The sequence below is a fragment of the Embiotoca jacksoni genome, unplaced genomic scaffold (assembly GCF_022577435.1).
Source record: "Embiotoca jacksoni isolate LCO1_2020_lvr unplaced genomic scaffold, fEmbJac1.0.p SCAF_8, whole genome shotgun sequence".
Lineage (NCBI taxonomy): Eukaryota > Metazoa > Chordata > Actinopteri > Embiotocidae > Embiotoca > Embiotoca jacksoni.
In genome coordinates this window covers 16,633,626-16,654,884 of record NW_027185436.1, presented here as the reverse complement: position 1 = coordinate 16,654,884, position 21,259 = coordinate 16,633,626, and the positions used below count along the sequence as shown (strand labels likewise).

At 39.6% G+C, this 21,259-nt stretch overlaps 2 protein-coding genes across 2 annotated transcripts in view; both read right to left on the bottom strand.

Annotated features, from left to right (window-relative positions):
* Positions 1-9,040, bottom strand: part of bin3 (bridging integrator 3) — a 29,518-nt gene extending 20,478 nt beyond the window's left edge. The window contains exons 1-3 of the mRNA XM_069178121.1: positions 8,913-9,040; positions 2,750-2,798; positions 1,423-1,463 (exon numbers count right to left, since the gene is read on the bottom strand). Of these exons, the coding sequence (XP_069034222.1) occupies positions 1,423-1,463; positions 2,750-2,798; positions 8,913-8,920 (98 nt within the window). The 5' untranslated portion in view covers positions 8,921-9,040. The remainder of the gene's footprint in view (positions 1-1,422; positions 1,464-2,749; positions 2,799-8,912) is intronic.
* Positions 9,041-9,279: 239 nt separating this feature from the next.
* On the bottom strand, positions 9,280-18,123 carry egr3 (early growth response 3). The gene is made up of 2 exons (XM_069138440.1): positions 17,647-18,123; positions 9,280-15,050 (listed from the first exon to the last, which is right to left on the bottom strand). Exons 1-2 carry the CDS (start codon positions 17,798-17,800, stop codon positions 13,972-13,974), a joined length of 1,233 nt encoding a protein of 410 aa, XP_068994541.1. The 5' UTR covers positions 17,801-18,123; the 3' UTR covers positions 9,280-13,971.
* Positions 18,124-21,259: the final 3,136 nt, after the last annotated feature.

Here is a 21,259-nt window from a genome sequence, read left to right as displayed (position 1 = left end):
TAGCTTTTGACTAAAAATGATGCAGTTCCACTTGACTTTTGATTATTATCAAGGACTGGGCACTATGGACAAAATTAAATATCACAATATTTTGGGCCAAATACCTTGCTATTGCGACTATATTGTGGGGAAGACTATTGGTGCTTTACAAAATAGTTACAGTATGATATTTGTTTTGATTTGATTATTTAATCATCATTAGTGATGTGGATACAATAGCTAAGTGGGTAAAGGTAAGTAATAGAACAGCTAGGACAGTCAGCGGACTCTTCAGAAAATTCTGAAAATACATCACTTTACTCTAATGTAGCCTCCAAAACCAGGAAACGAAAACATTTGCCGTAACTTGATATTACAATATCAATAAATCGAAAGATGATATCTCGTCTCATATCACCACATTGATATTAAAAGTACGAACGTAGTCGCAGAACTGCAGTTACGTCCAGTAACTACTATTTATTTACTTAGTTCCTGTCTCCCGTTTCATTTCAGCTCAGTGAAAGTTGCGCATGCCTTTTTTTGTACCTGAAAGTCGCGCTCATTTCTAGTTCTAGTTCAGAACAATTTGCTATTAGCGCTGTTGTTGAGTAAAACAAACTCGTGGACACTTCAAGCAAAGCTGATGAAAATATTGCTTCTACATGTTTATGCTTTTTGAAAAGGTGGTTTGAAGAACTTTGTGGCTTTTTACTCCCGAGCGTTTTATTGCACTTTCAGTAACGAGTGTAATGGTCGTCAACTTCAGTAAATCTTCCATATCACTTGGTTCACCGTCTCCATCTTGGCCTCTCTTGCTGTCTGCGGTCACACACCAAGACAGAGAGGCAGAGGAGAGGATGGGGAGAAGAGGCTGCAGAAAGGTGTCCCATGCAGAAATTAATTTCAATGAATTTAGTTTTTAACGGTCATTATTACAATATTTAACAAAGGAATACGGGGGAGAATTCCTACACATGATACATGATGCACTTCACACAGCAACTGGCTGGCAAATACCCGTCGTGGTAGAAAGCTTGAACTCTGCAATGTTTATTAAAAGCACTTCATTCTACTCCTAAATAAGTTGAAAATTTAATGTGGATGACATTTTAAAATTCAGATTATGAATTTTTCATATAGGCTCAAGAAATACACTGTGTAATGACACAGTTTAAGAATTTGAACAATACTTACAAAAATATGACATTATATGGGCACAGATATGGTGGATGAGAAATCCTCTTTCACCAAACCAAAGGCACCAAGACACGGTTTTACCAACCCGCATACATGAATGTTCAACGCAATTGATAAAATACTCAGTATGTTTTTAGTATATTGTAAAACCTGTAACAGAATCGAACTATCCAAATAGCCATGAAACACAAAATCCTCAGTAATTGTCTACTTTATAAATCTTAATTAAAAATGCTAACTTACTTTTGGAGTTTGTCATATTCTCGCTCGAAGTCTCTTTCGACCTAAAAAAAAAAAAAAAAAAAAAAAAGGAGAGTATTTCATGTTAGTTCTGTGATTTCTGCCAAAATTGCTTTAAACATTGTGACATTATCAGAGGAGTGACAAGACAAATGAAAATGGATAAATAATAATTGTAGGAGGGATGTAATACATACCAGCAACAATGACTACTTGTTTGTAGCCACAATTAAAGCTGCAGATACGTTGTTGCCATCTCAAGGTTTAGGTTACAGCACTCAACCACCTTCAATACTACCTTTACTTGAAAAATAACAGGGCCTTGTACTTTTTTATGGTCGTTTTCAGAAGCATAAACAACTCAAGACAGCTGGGCAGGTGAAATACAGGAGTACATCAAGTTCCCAGGGCTAACACGAACATGACGGGGGTCTGCTCTTTACTCAACCTGCGTCACAACTGCATAGGATCCATTCACGGGACATCTGTCAGCCTGCCTCTCACCGTTAACAGAGTCCGGTCTGCAGTGTCGTTCCATACACTCCACTGATAAACATGAGATTTATACTGAATGACATGGAATAATCACCAGATAAAGCTGACGTTTCAGTGCTCTAGTTTTTTTCATCCAGCTGATAAAATGACATCAGTATCATTGAATTTATTTCCATTCCTAATATCCTGACCTCTCCAGGTCACCTAAGACAGGCAGGATTGAGAGGGCTGACCAATATATAAAGACCCACTGTGGCAGTCTAAGCGTGGTATAAAATTGCTTGTCCTACCATGTCTCTAAAACATGTCAAGCAAGTTACAGAGGCCTCGTGGGCTCCTGTCTTGTGGTTCTGTGGGCTCCTGGATTTAAACACTGAGGCCAAAACAACGAAGGAGGCAGTTGACACTTTGTCACTGGTGGATCATCTGACTGGGCTGCCTTTAACCCACTCCATGTTTTTTGCTTGGGATGGCACAGGAAGCTGGAAACACAGTCTGACAGTGACTGCCGGGCCACAGAGTCATTACAGTGGAAGTGGTTTTCTCCAGCAAGGAGAACACCCACTCAATGTCACTTCAAGGTAACCACCTCTGCCCCCTTCAATGGCTAAGACAAATTGGCATTCCGATGACAGTATTTAGACTACTATTCCTTGTTATACATGTCATTTGTGAGGCTCAACAACTGCAACTGAGCCTTGACAATCCCCCTTCTACATCCCCTTTTTTTTTAAATTTATTTTTTATTAAAAAATACTACCTTTAAGTACACATTTTAATATACATCTTTTTGAATGATGTGTGCATAGAGAGAAAGTTTGTTCTAGTGACTTACTGTTTTAGAGACAATCTGTTTTTTCGGTTGTCCAATCTTGAAGGGAATCCTGCAATGACACGAAAAGCAATGAGAGGTGACAGACATAAGCAACTGGAAAATGACTTGCCTAAAAGGTGAGATTATTGAATGCTTAGATCGGCATCAGCTGCATGATGCCCGACTAGAGGTCAGTGCAGGTCTTAGGGTGAACAAATGCCTCGCTTTGATCACTGACACAAGACAAGCTGAGGCTGTTAATCCTTGTCCCTCTCAAGTATGCAGTCAGTGCCATGGACATTAACTTCATTTCACCCCTGGTCACATCTGGCTCCCACTGCAGGCAGATATCACTCAACAGAAGTGTCCCCCCTTTCTCTGTGTTCTTTTTCTGCATGCCCCCAGCTGGCAATCCACCGCGGATGCCATGTTGTGTATCAGAAAAATAGTAAGCCAATTTCAGAGTATCAGACATAATCGGGGACTCAAAGAGGCAGAGGCAAGACAACAATCAAAGCCAAAACATGTCAGGTTTAGTGGATCTGCAATAGTTGCATGTCATTTTCAGAATGAAGTATAACTTTTCTTCACTCGTGAAAGAAAACACAGATCTCGACTCTTGCTTTGGTAAAAGAAACCTGTTCCTTCTTAGTTAAAATAGTCTTTTATCCCCATTTCAAAACATTGTCTATGCCTTAATAAGTTGCTGCCGAGCATCAGAGTGCCTTGGGAATCCATGAGACAGAAAACACTGCCTCACCAATGTGATTGGCTGCAGGTTGTCATTGATGTAACACTAATGGGCTGAAATCTAAGCGATATGATGGACAGTTGCTGCTGACAGGCAGGGTGAGGCAGCAGCTGCGTCAAAAGAAAGGTGTGTAGACTAATGAGATGGAAAAGAGAGGGTGTGATGTAGGGCGTCGTTGTGCAACCAGGGAATGCTACCGATGTGTGGGGAAGATCCTTTTGATGACAGCTCAATCACAAAACTCAACATGGTCAAATAACAGCAGGATTAATCGAGTAAAAAAAAAAAAAGAAGATTTCACTTGTGGTTCAGGTATCAAGATTTGATTTGCTGGCTCTGAGTCGCTGTTTCGCTAAAGGTTATATCAGGTAGCAATTGTCCTGACCTTGTTTTCAATGAAGACCTTGTCTTGACTTAAGATTTGAATGTACTTTTGCCATTTGAATCCAAACCGATCCCAAATACCTACAAACATTTTGTTGCTCTTGGCCAAGGAAAGTAGTTTCACCCACTATGTCATCCGTTTGGGTGAGCCTGCATGGAAAATAACCACAGAAATTACTCAACTCCGTTTTACGTGACTCACCTTTCTCTGATTACCTGATAGGTAAGCTGTAACGCCACACTAACTACAAAACACACGTATGCAGCTCCTTTGGAAATTTAGATGGAATTCCAAAAAGACAAGAGTGTAATTACGTCAACTTCTTTGAATGTGAACTTTATGATGACGCAGTAATTGAGGTAGAAACTATTACTACACTCAGCGACATAAGTGACTGATAGGTTTGTTAAGTTGCAGAGCATCTTACTACTGGCATAAATGTCAAAGCAAAATGAAGATATTCATTCATCGGAGGGTGATTCAAGTTTTTCCTCATTTCTTTTTTCAATAATTTCTCATTATTTTAGTGTGTCCATGTAATGACTGAACTGTTTTATGATGCTGTAAAATATAGATGTCTCAAATTTATAAAGCTAAACATTTTTTGCTTATTTTTAAGGGAACTGATTGGGAGACTCAGTTTTCTCCCAACATGTTTGGAAGCAGCTTTTGATTTTTGCCCCCATTTGGTGGGTTTGTCAGATAGAAAATCACGACATCCGTACCAAAAGCCCAATGGAAGAGTTAAGTATATACATTACAACGGTGCTCCAAACGGTCATCAATGAAACATATATTTAAATGTTTGCTTTCAATGCTTTCATTTTTCTATGTTTTGGCAGACGGGAATGAGGATTTATTTCTAGATGACATCAAGAGTGTCCGTTGAAGTGTAACCATATTAAGGTGGATTTTCCCTTTAATGTACCAAAGTATACATTTGCTTGGGAAAAAAAAAAAAAATCAAGGGAGCCCTTAATGTTTTAGATTCAGAGTAGATGTACTTCTACAAAGAGCCAAAGAAAAGTGGTCACTCTCTTCAACTGCTCATGAGAACTGGCAAACACAGAGTAAAGTGTGCTTCAGGGAGGGAGAGGGAAACTGCAAGTACAGAGAGAGAGAGAGAGAGAGAGAGAGAGAGAACGAACGAGGGAGGATGGTGGTCACTGTGAGAATCATTTCTAATGTTTCTTCACACAGTGAATATTTCTGTAGGGGCTGTCACATTTAGAAACATTGGTAAGTCTGGTCCTGTGAACCCAGAACTAGTGTTTGAAATGGCAAAGGCCCGGCCACAGCACAGCTAAAGACAGAAGAGTTGTATGATACACAAACTGAAATCCAGACTTTTCTGAAACTAGATTTGGGCCCGGTAACGGCAGACAAAGGTAGACGCATAACATATCGGATTTAGAGAATCACAAAATCTGATGAAGAATCGGATTGTATTTGTAAAATTTGGCCGTTGCCCATTTTCAGGCCCAGATGCATTAAAAACTACTCGCACACATTTGCTGTCACTGGTAACAAGTTGGTCAACTTCACTTTAAAAACCTATCTGATCTTTGCTGTAACAGGACACACGTCACAACCATTAAGTGGGCACGCAGGCAAGAACAAAGACATAACAGTCTTCCCTGTCCGGGGACGCATCATGCACTGACTGGAAGAACCAACGGCTTTTCACTAAAACTGCGAATGTGCACACCATTAGAGAGATAGTGCATCATTCGACCTCCAATATTCCACGGAGTACAGAGGGCCAGTTGAGGATGGTGGAAAGTGGAATTGTTCTGATGATGACCCCAAAGTCAAACCTCTCGCGTCATAGAACCAAGTGTGCAGGCTCTGCTGGAATGCATCAGTCAGCAGAGCCCATAAAGAACTCTTTTCACTGTTCGAGCACCCCACTCTTGACCTTGTGTTTGGCGGTGCGTGCTGGTAGAAGTGACGGTTGCCAGCTATTGACTGTCTGACTGAGCTGAGTGACGCCATCTTGCTTACTTGATAACGGTCTTGCCTGAAAATGACACTGCGGACGTGTAATGTATGATGAAGCGAGTTAATATGCATACACGTCACTGAAAAAGTTAGCTTCTCCTCATTTCCACTTGAACTGCGTTCCTGATTTGTGAGAAACAAGCAGTCAGTTATGCAGACATCTGTTTTAAACATGTAAACTTTCTACACGCAATGAAGGACTGGTGTTACAAACCTCTGCGTACTTGCAAAAGAAAAGAAAAGAAACAAAAGCTATCATAGATAGATAGAATGGGTTTTAAAATATACTGTCCAAAAGACAAGACTCAATACTACTAGCACGGAAGTTAATGGGTTCCAGCAAAAGAAGCCAGCTGCACTGGTTATATTATAAAAAAAAAAAAAAATTAAAAAAGCTGTACCAATCAGGCTACTACTGTTTCAACAACCATTTTGTAAGAATCAGTCATTGTCAAATTCACAAAAAGATTAGCGTTGTTTTCTGTTGTTCACTTTACAGAGAGGTTTACAACCAGCAAGATAAAAGACTTGCGATTACCAAACTCACAGATTCAGCTAATATCTGTGCAGATCATCCCTGCAGACTCATGCATGGACGATCTGCCTGAAATCATCATAAATCCGACTGTTCCCACCTCATGTCTTCATTCATTAAACTTAATTCCATAATTGAGGAATAATCTTTGGTTTCAAACAATATTACAAACTGGTTTAAAAAGTACACATTTATATATTTCATGATATTTCTAACAACATCATTTTTGAAAGTCTTTGCTAATTAGGGTTGTAACTAATACTTTCATTTCTGATTTACCTTCCACTTTTTTCTCAATTAATCTTCATTGAATAATATCATTAAAATGGTGTAAACTATCTTTCACAACAAAAGGTGACATGTTTTGAACAACCAACAGTCCAAATTCGCATATTTCCATTAATACAGCTTGAATAGAGCATGAATTTAGACAGGCAAGTGTTTTCTGAATTTTCTCACTACTGTTGCGCACTTACTGGAAATGATCATAATATTTGAATTAAAGGTGAGAAGTGCCCACATAATTTGTGGGCTTGTAAAATCACATCATCCGGATAATGCATCGCATAGTCAATACGTAAAATACTCAAAATAGGAAGTGTAAGTACGCAAACTGAGACACGGAAATTCCTTTTACTGTCAAATAACATCAATAAAAGCAACATATTATGACAGCCGAGCAGCGGCAATCACATTATGGGGAGCATTTTTACTTGAAAAATGACTTGAAAGAATAATTGATCATCAAATATATATATTTATATGAATTAATCATACCGGCTATGAGGTGTGCCCAACAAAAACTGTCAACTGTGCCCTTGACATAAATTGTACTAATCTTTCAGAGGCAACCTTAAAGCCTCTTGATAGGTAAACATTAGACACAAGTGCTTGTTTATTAGTAGCCCAAACCTGGGGCCACTAAAGTATGAAACTTGTTTAGAGGCTTTAAAATACCCGATGAATCATGCAGCTTGTTGGCAGCAGTCAAGTTAAGAGTGTCAACACGCTTTGCCTACCTACCTACTTTGGAACAGGTGTTCCACAGAAATCTGCAACCCCATCAGATTCTGTGACCTGCAGTGTTGGTTGGGTTTAGATAAGAGCAGTGAGATAGTTCGGCTATAATGATCAGGGCAAGATCACAGAATCTGAGGGGGTCACAGATTTCGACGAAACACCAGAAAACACTTTCAACACTCACACGCGGTGTTTGGGGAGCAACTTGTTATAGATTAGATTGTAATTCGTTATATGTAACTAAATTATAAAAATACATGTAATCGTAATCTGTTACTGAGAAAGAATATGCAATAAATTACTGTTGCTTTTTAAAATATTAGTGATTACAAAGGGGTTACATCTGAATATATTGTTTTAAGTAAAACGCTTATGTGGAATATAACATTCGTGATGTTGCTTTGCATCTTTTTGTGCCTTCTGTCTACATCTAGACGCGCTCCATTATGCGCTCGAATTTTGAGGTTTGTTTTTTTTGATTGGTTCTCTTGTTTGAATTTGCAATGCCTCTCCTAAGCCAATCAAATCAATGTTAATCGCTCCAAACGTAATGTAAAGTGATATTCAAAAGGAGTGATTGAGGAACCAGTGTCAAAACAAACCAAAAACAAACTGTGACAGGTCCACAGCCCCGTTGATTGTTCTGTCACCACTCAGCATGGAGTCGGCCTGAATGTGGACTTAGGTTCAGCTTATGGGAACATTTATCCTCCGCTGCTGTCTGTTCTACAGTTTTGAGATTTGTTTTGTTGGTTGTGCTTTAAAATCAAAACATTACCATTTTAATCCAAGTTACATTGTAGAACAGTTTTTATCAGTGTCAAGTCCTGTCGAGAGGTTAACACAATCTAGTTCAAAACATTTGTCAGAAAACCAATCGATAAGTTATATTACTTTGAGGAAGCAATACAATAACCACATTATTTATTAATCTGTAACCTACTACATTTCAAAAGTAATCTACCCAACAACGTGTCCACAGAGTAGTCAACACACCATGGTTATGACTAGTCACTGTACACAGTAGTGCAAAATCCTCCCCGGTTCTGAAGTACATGCAGCTGGAACTTAAAATAATAATAATAATAATAATTCTCTTTTAATGGGTTGTTTTGCTCACTACCTTTCCAGTAAACAACTGTTGACTAGCTGCAGGCTAACAAGTGCGAGTAGTTAAGTTACACGACTTCAAACCGCCACTCGGTCGTTAAGTTAAGTTAGCTAACTGTAACTTACAGAAACGACTTCACACAAACTATTCCCCTCAGACGAGCACAGAAAAGTAAACAATAGAGTTGTTGTTGTTGTTGTTGTTGTTTTAAACCGTGAGTTTAACAAGCTAGAGCTAACTCCTGTCGGGCTGTTCCGTCTTGTTTAAGCAGCGCTTCCAGGAAATAGCCGGAGTCCGCTCGACGAGCCGAAATCACCAGGAACGAATCATTTCAAGTTATGTTTTATTCTAACATATTAATGATGCAGCCAAGATACATACCAGCTCATTTTGAGTGCACTTTTACTCCGGTTTCATTTGGTGAGTTTTTATTATCTTCCGTGACTCATTCCTCTCTAACCACTCAAACAGGAGAGCTTTAAACAGGAAGTCCTGGAGCTGAGACGCTCGTGCTTCCTCTTAGGAAGTTTTTTTTTTTTTTTTTGGACAGGAACAAACAAAGCGATCGAAAAGATGGTCGCTTTTTTTTTTTTTTTTTTTTATATGCGCGAATGTAATAATATCAGGCGGTGAATGGTCCTGTGTGTTAGAAACAATTCTGTAATCGCGTTTTAATTTGGTATGTGAATTTGGTTGCGCGCTGACGTGCACGCGCGTGCATGCACGGAGAGATCTAAGTAAACTGAAGGCAAGTTATATTTTTCTTTATTCAAGTACTTACATAGAAATAACAAAACAATTGCATTACAACAAACTGAAGTGCCAAGTAAACAGGGGAGCACATCTCCCCATCACAAGGATATAGTAAAATTCATTTCAATATTCAGCTCATCATAAAAGGACCTTATTATAAGGTAGTAAAAACATGAAATAGGCTAAAGACATCCACAACATCTTTAAACAAGACCCCTTGTTTTCTTATAACAAAAAAAAGCCAACAGAACAGTTATCCCAGTGTGTGTTTCCAATTTTCTGTCTTGCAATTGTCTTGCATTGTTGTTAAGGTTTATCCCATTTCACCCAATGTGACTTTTATTTTCATGCATAATAAAGAAATGAGCATCACCCACAGCGTGTGAGGGTGGCACTTTGGAACATTTCCGTGCACATGCAAACATGAGGATATACTGTAATGAAAGGAAACACAACACAACAGAAAACAGTGAGTATCGACTCCATCTGAACATCAGTGTCACTGTTGAAGACCACAAAATCCCTGAAGCCACCCTGTTGTCCCTAAAATGACATGAGTAGCCTATAATATCTACACATTATTGAAATCTCTTCAAACATGAGTATTTTTTTTTTTAAATCCCACAATTATTATTTGTTATGAATGAGCCCAAGCCTATGGCCTTGCCCAAGGCCAACTTCACGGAGACTAAATCAAACAGTTACACACAAACATTAGCACAAGGCTGCCTTCAGCTGCAAGCCGACGGAGGTCACATTTATGATTTGTTGCTCCTGTGGAGTTCTCATAATGTATTGTTTTTGATCAGCCAACCCTGCAACCCAGTTTGGCACAAAGATGGCTGCTGATGTTGGCTAAAATCCAACATGGAGCAGAGGACGAGAATGAGGCAAATTCCAATTTCAGAGCTTTCAGTCGCCCACTTTTGGACGATACAACTTAAAAAAAAACATAAACTAAATTATTCTCAAAGAAGCATTTTTTTTTTTTTAACAGGGGGTTGTTTCTGGGTTTAACAAGTCACTGATGTCTATCTATACCATTCACACATTACACAGATTATTGTTCAGAAGACCGTGGTGCAGCCTGTGTTGTTGTTCAACCGCCAAACGTCATTAAGGGAGTGGGATGGAGGGGAGCATATAAATTTTACAAAATCTATCTGTCCATTACAAAAATGTCACACAACAAAAGTGACAGACACAGTGAGACTGATGAAATATTGACTTTGCAGAGTTGTAATTACATGGCTTCATTTAGACGTGGAAATAGTTTGGTGTCGTCTCCGCCTTACTCTGCATCATTCTTTAACACAAAGCAACATAAACACATATTCTCGTAGAGGAGAGCACAAATTTTGGTCAGATAAATTCTGAATGATCCCGACTCTATAATGATCTGACATCAAATTGAACAATAAAGATAAACATTTTGGTTTTCTTATCACCTCATGTACTGTATATATGCTTTTGTACTGACTCCACAAGGCTGTATGTAGCAGGATATTTACAGTAGAGGTCATTACTCATTGCAAGATTTAACCTGGCAAATTCCAATCTGAGGTTTGAAAATGATTATATTAAACTAATTGTCTGGGATTAGAGATAAGAAAGATAATACAATGCCTCATTCTGGGAAAGGAACATTTGTTTTGGAGACTGTCAAGTTGTAAAATGAAGTTAGATCAGAAAAGTTTCATCACCCGATGTCGATCCATGCAATGGCATGATGTATTTGTATTATGATACAAAACTATTGATTTACAGTTAGATGTAACAGGCCGTGCGAGGGTTTTAAACTCTCGAAAAGTGCAAGGAGTTCTGTTCATTTAACCATGTAGATGAGTTGAGAAAAGACTCTCTGAGGCCAAATTAATTGGAAAATAAGTGGACACATGCCAGGAAGCTGAGCAGTGAAAACTGTTTGTTACAGGAAGGGGAAAGTATGATGGTGGAAGTTCATTTCTGTATGCACTGTGTTCTCTGTGGCACTGCTTTTCTGAACCTTTCTTTGTGCCTTTGCCTTTCTCAGATCATATTCTCTCTTAGCCTGGTTGCTGTGTCTGTTGACCGGTACAGTATTTTTTTTTTTCCTCAAGCTGTTAACAATGTTTACATAAATTCCCTGCCTCACATAAAGCACATACTCCTGAAGAGTCAGAGACAACAGCCAATAATCAGAAATATTGTCAAGCAAAATGGCAAGAAGCATGTTCCTTTTAAAAGAAGGAGAGGTTCATGTGGTGTTTGAGAAGTAATTTACGAATTCTAATAAAATCTGAAATTATTCTACCACGCTGGCAAGGTTGTCACTCCAGAAATATTTATTTTACTCTTTTTTGTTTGATGAACCCAGTTTGACATCTGGGTTTTATTCTAGCCATGACAAAAGTAAATACCTCGATATTTACAGTCGTACTCACTACTTATTCGTATTTTCAGAACAGTATTGTTCTTGGTTTTAACCAAAAGTGTAAAAAATTTATTGTACTGGTTGAAAATGCCATTTTTGAATTTTAGTTATGGTGTTTTGCATTTACTCCAAAGAGCCATAATGCAGTCGTGAAAGATTAAAAAAAAAAAAAAAAAAAAGTTTCTGCTTTCCAGAAGTAAAGCAAAACTATATTTTCAGAGAGTTTTACCAAATGTAGTTATTGTCGTGATATTTGTCAACATCATTGAAATACACTTGGATCCAAGAGAAGTCATTGGCACAAATCAGCCGATACAACATGTGTCATTGAAGGATAAAAAAAAAAGGCAATTCCTTCTGTCAGCACAAAAATAAGTTCGTAAAAAGTCTTTTATGAAAATTATTTGGAATGCATCGATGTATTTCTTTTTTTTTTTTACAAAATGATCCAATCCTTTGTGACAACATCGATCCGAGAATAACCAGTGTTTTTTATAGTGGGGAAGATGCGGTATTTAAAATATTGCTATAATGGAGATACACAAACTGTAAAAAAAATCTTGTCATTTATTGAGAACACATTAGTGCTTCCTTAAACCAGTTTCCACTTTAAAGCGTACAGATGGTGCAAATGCTATTATTCTTTTTTAATGGAAGATAGCACACCATATGTGGCACTACTGTAATGCTCGAAAAAAAATGTTTGCGTTGACTTATGACAACATAATATTCTGTATTATAACTACATTACTAAAAGCTTTAAGACACATTCTGCACAAGCATTCAGTCAATTGAAAGGTCTTGTTTATGCAGACATTTGTATTTACATAGTGTGCATGAAGGCATGCACATATATGCACAATTTAATACTGAATTATGGTGCATTTGACATTTGAGTACAAAAGTGAAACTTCTACTGTAGCTACCTGCATACATATTTGTATACTGTACAAAAACAACAACACCTTACTTACAGCTCAGTCTCTCTGTGTTAGAAAAGATGTAAACATGGGTTTGGAAATGTATTTTTCTCTTACCATATAATGCTCATCTTTTTTTTTGGACTTCAACTATGTTCAGTCTTTTTACACTGTGAAGCACAGACAAGGGGCCTCATTCATCTTCACCCTTATTCCTCTTTGCTTTCACACACTGCTGGTTTGCAACCCAGTGTTCTTTATTTAAGTAGTTTAGTCTGTCTAACTGTGCTCTTAGTTCATTTGATTTAGAGGTTGGCGGCATATGTCATGGCTATATTGCATATAATTGCAGAACTCAAGAAAACGGAAAAATGAACAGTATTTATGAGATTTTAAAAAAAAATTAAAAAAGCAACAGAAATCATATCTGGTAACACCACATACAGCCACCATATAAAAAGGCAACAAAAATACACAGTGTCTCACAGTTTCTACAAATAAATAAGTATTGGCAAAGGCATCGATTGCTGCAGGCATGGTTGTTTTATAAGTTCAGGTAACAAGACAAGACATCGGTTGGCTTTGTGTGACCCAGTCAGTCATTATCTAGATTTCACCAAATTGTCCGGGTAAATCTAAATCTGGTATGTGGTGAATGAATCTGATCTTTCCTTTAACTGGACATTTGTGCTAAGCTGATACCATGGTTGTGTTTGGCACATGTCAGGCACAATAATAAGAACAAGGTTGACTGCATCACCGCAATACATTTGGCACATTCTTTTGAGAGAACAACATTCAAATAGAAAGTAAAAACACTACACCTCAACAAAAACAACAAAAAGGCAGTCAAGTGCCACTAATAAGGTATTCATGACGGTACACAAATATAACCAATTGCACTTTTAAACAGCCTAATAGAATTAATGCATACATCCCAGACAACTCACCCTTTAACTGAGCTCCATTACAATTTCGACCCCTATCATAGATTCTGGTTCCCTTCCAATTTAGAAAATTTCAATAAAATTTACAAAAGTGTATCCACTCCGAAACCTAAAGATACACAGTGGCCTTTTGGACAGAATGTGCCAGGGTGCCCTTCTTTGTGTTGGCACTGTGTTACAGTAGCTGAGGCTCCGAGTTGCTTGAAAGAGAAGGGCACAGCAGCAGCCTTTCCCCTCTTACTTAAACTAAAGGCATCCATCTCAAAATAGAAGGAACTGAAAAGAGCAGGGGTGGAAAAGAGAGGAAAAGAGTCACCTATTTATCTCATAGTGGACGAGATCCCTTCTTCCCAAGTCTCTTTACGGTGTGTGTGGTGAGGGTCCAGTCCAAGTGCACATAGTGACGGTCATGACGTTCCCACGGTTGGCCCCCCACAGGAGCTGGGCGGCGAGCTGTGGCTCCCTGCTGCCCCACTGCTCTTGTCAGCTGGCTTCTTGTCCTTCTGTTTCAGGTGAACCTTTGCGTGTCTCTTTCGCTCGTCACTTCTGGCAAACTTGCGTCCACAGAACTCACAGGAGAAGGGTTTCTCACCTGTGTGTGTGCGAATATGTGTGGTCAGATGGTCACTCCGGCTGAAGGAGCGCATGCATATTCGGCACTGGAAAGGTTTGTGACCTGTGTGGATGCGAAGATGACGTGTGAGCTCGTCTGAGCGTGAGAAGCGTCTGTCACAGTTCTCTGCCGGACAGGCGTGCGGCCGTTCGTGGACGGGGGTTTTGCTGGGCCGGTTGGGGTACTTCCGTGGCCGGATGGGTTTCAGAGTGAGAGTCTGTGGCGGTGGGTGGTGCTGGGGCGGATGCTGCTGCCCGCCGATGAAACCTGGGTGGATTTGCTGCTTGTCTTTGAACGCTCTGATGGTCTCCAGGGGTGTGATAGGTGGAGGGTTGACTCGGATGGGGTCCATGGTCTGAAAGGGCTTGTGCTCCATCACACCAACCTCTCCTTGGTGATGGAAAAGGTTGTAGTCAGGGATCATGGAGAAAAGACTGCCATCCATCGAGGCTTTGGACGTGGAATGATAGTCATTGCCAGGGTAGGCTAGAGCCGTGCTGGTGGCAGGGCTGTGGTGGAAGGAGACCTGATCCTGGTAAAGGTCACTGCAGGTGGAATAGGCAGGCAGTGGCGGACCATATACCTGCTCCATATCTGACGTCTGTCCGCCCATGCTGGCTGCGGAGGATGATGTCTGCGTCGTTACCGTGCCGGGTGATGGAGAAACCCCCAGGATCCCTGCACTGACAAGACTGATGATATTGTTATCAGAGCACCAGCCGGAGCCACCGATGCCACCTGAAGGAGGGGTGTCAAAGGCGAACTTCCCCAGATAGGTGACAGTCTGCCCGCTGCGGTTGGACTGGAAGCTGGATCCATACTGAATCTCTGAGGTTGCTTTCTCGCTGCCCATGCCCAGATCCATGATATTATCTAGATAAAAACAAATAAAAAACACAGAACATGAATAAACCATCCATGTGATTTCTCAGACATGAATATGAAATGCAATCATTTGAGAAGAAAAGCCTGTGAAAGGGATAATGTGGCACAAAAAGTCTAGAAAATACACTTTGTTAGGCTACATGAACTTTAAGTTACAGTCCTGGGTTTGTCTGAAATTCTGCTTTTCTGCATATCTCTGCAATAGACAACAAAAGATCAAAAATAAAAGAAGTCCCATACAGTTCATAAAGAAATGTGAGCGCTGTCAGACCTGTAAGTTAAGTGACTGACTGCTGCATCTGAGAGTGGTGTCTCTCTCTCTCTCTCTCTCAGATCCCACAAGCTCTCATAAATCAAGACCTAAACACCCCCTTTGATCCAGTCATTGTGTCCCTCAGGAGGACAGCCAAACTGAATGGCAAGATTTGATGTCTTTACAGCAGGGAGGATTATAAGGCAGACGCCACATCTATCACGCTCAGGGATTCAAAACACATTTGCCACAAAGGACATCTTGGAGGAAATTTAAGTGTTTCCTATCCTATTTCACAAATTTCCTTGATATTTTATTTGTATATATTGTAGACTTCATCCCCCAACACACACACACACACACTCACACTCACACGCATACGTTTAACTTATTCCGAAGATGCCATAAAACCTATCGAATGCAGATGTGTTTAAGAGGGATACATTTCTGTCCTGATCATGCTCTGTAGATTAAATATTCTTTCTTAAACAGAAGTTCAAGTAGACGTCTCTTTTTATTTGCAGGAATTCATATCAGGGGTGCTTATATATTCACTCCCAGTAATTACAGGCTTTTGGAATTTGGTTGAAGGCAAATCATACGGAAACAAAACAAAAATGATATGCATTGCACGATATCATTTAACAGGAGATTCACATGACACTTGTGACATTTTTTATTTTTGGATATGACATTTAGCCGACAAACCTCGGTTCATATTATTGAATTTTCACTTTTAATATTTAGTCTATTGGGGGTACTTTGAGTCCTGGGATTTTTAAACAGAATGATGGTCAGGAAATAAAGTCATCATGCTTTTCTTGTAGGTTGAGGAGCACAACCCACACCTGTTCCACCTGGAAAATCACAGTATGGTTTACCCATAACCTAAATATATATATGTTAGTTGTCCAAAATAACATATGTGTAAAAAATTTAAATATACACATAGGCTACGTCAAAAATTTACAGTTTATCATGTGAATTTCACCAAGATAAGATATAATTAAAAGAGCAACACACACTGACATCTGCAACATCTTTTTCCTATTAAGTTTCTTTCCATTTTTTTTTTTTTTTTGACATCTCCCGTCTGAGGTCACATAAAATACATTTCATTGTCGTGTTTATTGAAAAATGCAATATGTCACGTGTGCCATGAACCTAAAGTCGCTTGTATTTAATTTACATTTTAAAACGTATACTTGTAACATCTGGCGCTTAGATAATTCAAATGCATATTTCTGAGATAAATCAGGGGGAAATATTTTGGGTTAAATCAAAATTAAAGTGTTGGTTTAATTTGTGAACAAAAGACAAAAGATAAAAATGATTCGTGCTCAAAGTTCTGCAGGATAAAAGTAAATCGTGGTTGCTATATTAGGCGATCCTCTTAGGAAATTAGAGATTTTGTATTTTTCGCGCAACATTGACCCATCACCTCAAAAGGTGACGCTCCAACGAGTGGTTGATTTAATGCCAATCTACGACACTGAGCCGAAACAACAAGTCATCTCTGGGTATAAGCGTGTGAATTAAACACAAATAAACATGAATCTGGACCAAGCAATAAATCAATCAGTACATCCGGCCTCGCAATTTAGTGAATATGAGCTGGTTCAAGGGCCTGACGTTTAAACGTGTTTCATATAGGAGAGAGCAGCCACACACGCCTACTAAAATCCATTCTGACATGTTAATAGAGTTGTGAATGAAAGTCATTGTCCAAAGTAGTTGACCCATCTTTGCAGGTGGATATTAGAATAATAAATCTGTGGTATTTTAGTTTGATCACATAATTAAACACGTTTTCTGAAAGCCTGAAGATTTGCGTTTCAGTCAGGAGCCGACTGCGTTTTTACTGGACTTTGCGTTAAACAGCCTTTTCACAACAATTCATATCGAGACATTTCCTCAAACACGCTTCAGCTTTGGAGAATTAAAACCACTACACGCGATATATAGTTATATAAATGTATAATATCATCCAATTTTTTAAATTCGTTTTGATCTGAGGGAGCAGCATACAGTTGGCTTTCACGCTGTCTTTGACATTCTGACGTTTCGGCTACGGACAATAGAATTTAAACAATAAAAAGGAAGAAAAAAAAATCACTCGACCAGCTCGAGAGTGAGTCACTTTAATGTGTACCTGATGTACAGTGGGCAGTGTAACACCTGACCCCGAGAAAGTACATAGGTTACGGGAGTCTGCCTTTACGCACAACAGCCAGAGCGCAAACAGGTGCTTAACTGTTGCTGTCTTCGCGCATCGCAGTTTGAACCACTTTAGTCAAAACGCACACATGGAAAAGAAGTTCAAAATCTTACCTGTGTTCATCTGTGAATAGTGGTTAATAGATTCCGAACTGGTGAAAATATTCATAGACGTCGGGATGTCCTCTTCTGGGTAGAGACTGTCAGGGATCGTGTTTATTAAACTGCTCATGGTAAGAGGGATCTTGTCCGCCAGTTTCCCTGTCATAGCAGTTATATTCAGTCCGACATTTATGAAGGACAACGCGCAGGTATCCAAAGAGTTACACAAAAACACCGGGTGTTCTCAAAGTGGAAAACACAGGTGATGATCGGGCGTGAAAAAAAAAGGAGAGAGGAGCAAGGATGGATCCTGTTGCTGTAGCTATCCAAGTATCCCGCGGAGGATGAGCAGCGCCGGTTATCTCCCCCTGTGTGATCACAGGCTATTGTTGTTATTAATCTGATCACTGTGGAAGCTGATGGGCTGCTTGTGGGGGAATTTGAAGTCTGTGAATCAATGAGGAGGTGGTGGTGTTGGTTGCACAAGAGCAGCTCTACTTGCTCTATTGGAGCTGGATAGGGGACTCCAGTCTGCCCGTATTAAATAGGGGGATGGAACATTTGCGTGACGTAGATGACCATATATGGACATGGGCGCCCAGCGCCAGGCTCTCCGCGCGTCAGTAGGTGGAAACTACAGTGGAGGCAAAAGGCTCCGACCGACAGATAGCTGCAAAGTTTACGAAATCTAGATGTCACCTCCAGCTGCGTCCTTCGTCGGGATGAGCCAGCGGTGTCCTCTGTTCCTGTACTTGTGGAAAACATTACAGAGTTTCAGAAGCGTCTTATCGTTATTATTGTCGGTCCTTATGATACCTTTGGTGGACTATCAGGGACACGGCGAGCTATGATGCGTGTGTGTGTGTGTGTGTGTGTGTGTGTGTGTATGCGTGCGCGCGCTTAAAAAAAAAGTGCTGTGGATATAGGGGCTGTCACATATACAACTTAATGTCATAAATTCGGGTTTATATGTTGATTTTTTTTAGTGTTCAGTGTAAATATATTGACTAAATACTGAAAACTGTTCTTGTTGGCATTACTTCCACGCCTGTTTTGAATAAACTCAGGCAGAACGATGACTTCGGATAGTAACTCTGCTCATTTCTCTCTCTGGGAGCGTGCACACACGTTGTGCTGTCCTGTATTGCAGAACACTGGTTCCTTTTCATGCAGCATCATTGTCAGACAAAGGCAGTAATTGACGGAGTTAATCGTTTGTAAATATTGCAAGCTCTCTGTAAATCCACAGGCTTGCTTTGACTTGGAGCCCAAGTGACCGCTTAAGTGGAAACTCCAAATAAGGCAGTGTCCGGCCCCGCCCCTTCTTGTCTGTATTTGGACATGAGAGTTCCGGGTGCAGTTGTAGTGGAAAAGTGATCGGAAGCCACAGACGTTTAAAGAGACGACAGTGGACAAAGCGTCATGGCCCGCTTTTCACCAACTTTTGAAAAAAAGTACCGACACCGGCTAGACTTAGAGTGTTTCAAAAATATCCCCCTGTGACTTGGTTTGTTACACAAAAAGCTCAGAAAACTGATGTCTCTGTCACATACACGTTTACAGTGGCAGATATCTTGTAACTTTATTTTCTCCTGGAACAAAGTAAAATGTGCAGGCCTTTGCAAAAATCTCTGAAAATACTGAATGAAATGTCACCGCTCATATTCAGACCTGAGAAATTAATAGTACCTCAATGAACCAGAAGTGTAAACAGAGTGTGTGGGAGAATTAGTCTGAATCATGCTCAGTGTTTAGGGGGCTTACACAAACAGAGCAACCAGTGATCATTACGAGCAAGTCCTCCATGTGCTTGTGTCTGTGTCTGTCTGTCTGTGTGTGTGTGTGTGTGTGTGTGTGTGTGTGTGTGTTGTGAGAGTCTGTCATACCAGTGGGCAGAGTAGAGTCCTCGCAGTGTATCTTCTTTCTGGTCTTGTACCTTTAATCAGCAAAATAGACAACAATGATCCTCATGGACTTGATTCAAAATTCAACCCTCATTACTCGCCAAAGACAGCTTTTTTTTTTCTATTTTGGCTTAATCATCTACCTCAAAACTTATTTTGACTTATTACCCAAACTTGCTCACTGTGTCATGTTCTGTGCACCAGTCCGGTTCAAAAGGCACTAAAACTTGATCTGTTGTCTTACGTTTGATCCGTTCAGAGTTAAAGCTAAAAAATTGCAATATGTCTATCTGCATATTAACAGCTGTCATCAGCCCCCTTTTTTTTAAACACTATTAGTGATTTTATACTTTTTTTTTTTTGAACAGCAAATTTGCCTGAAATACATTTTTTTCACATTAAAATAAGCAAACTTTTTTTAAGAAACAAATAAATATCACAATGTCAACTGGTGAAATAACTTCTGCTGATTGTTTACCATCACATAATTAAGCTACATGTATTAAATGTACTTGGTTTCATCTAAGCAACAGGTAAGCCTGACAATAATACAGAACAATGGCATGACCTATGACCTCACACATTTCACAGTTTTACCTCTTAAAATGTTCCACTGGAAGTTTGAAAAATGAGTAATAATTGCAGGGCTTTTGCATCAGATTACATTATATTGTCTGCCGTTCCTGTTATTTTGTCCATCCCATTAAGATGCGCAGGTGGATCGATGCAGTGGGAAATCCGTGTTTATAGATGCAAACCAACAAGAGAAACCCTTCCGCCACAGCTGGGGACTTACTGTACTATAGTGTCTCTCCTGTGGTTGGAAAGTTGGCCAGTCGGGCTGGAACCTACCTGTTGCAGGCTTATTTCCTCGACTGTGAGCTGGGTCACATGGGACAGGCCTGCAGTGTCTGTCACTGGCTTGTGGCGTCAGATATCTTTGACTGCAGTGTCCTGGCTCTTTTGCATACAGGGATTCCATGGAAGCACAGAGCACAGGCTCATTTTAAAGCACAGTGGAAAACTTCCCAGGCCTGTGGATGTATAGTCAAATTAGTTTAGTTTTTTCCAAGCTTCATGGGGACGGATAAAATTGTTGTTCCCTGTTTTTAGAGAAGGTGCTGGAAAGATAAACGTTCCAGGTTCCACCAACAGTAACTACACTTCCCAAACTTTAAAGCAAAACTCTCTGCTACAAAGACATGGGGATATATATATGATTGTCAACAGATTGTTCTAGTCCAATGATAAGCAGAGCCTCAAACTTACAATAGCCGACAAATACTGTTGTCCAATTAATGATGAAGACCTCATATCCTCAAACTGCCTTTTTAAAGTCCTAACAGACTTTTATTGAGGCTTACCAGCAGCAAATTTGGACTTTATTCTGTCCACAATATTGGATTTAAATGTAGTTAAAGTAAGAATAACCTGTTTTTAATGCAACAAGCTTGATTATAAAAAAAAGTCTGATGGTTACACGGTGCATTTTCTCAGCAGCAAATAATACAAATATACAAAAGATTTTGGTTCATGTGTTTATCACATCATCCGTAAAAGCATTTCATTTTAGCTTCCTATTAAGCCCAGTACCTGGCACCAGTTCCAGTTGAAGACCATTAAGCCTTTACTCAATCTGCCGCCTGTATGTCCAGTTTTGTTTTTCACACTTAATAGAAGGGATAAAAACATGCATTTAAGAAACAAGGCCAGAATAAACA

Bases quoted from the DNA above. Each gene is read 5' to 3' on its own strand.
- egr3 (XM_069138440.1), bottom strand. From the start codon at position 17,800: ATGACAGGGAAACTGGCGGACAAGATCCCTCTTACCATGAGCAGTTTA. The intron at 15,051-17,646 runs GTAAGATTTTGA...GTTTTTATCTAG, and splicing joins CTATTCACAGATGAACACAG to ATAATATCATGGATCTGGGC.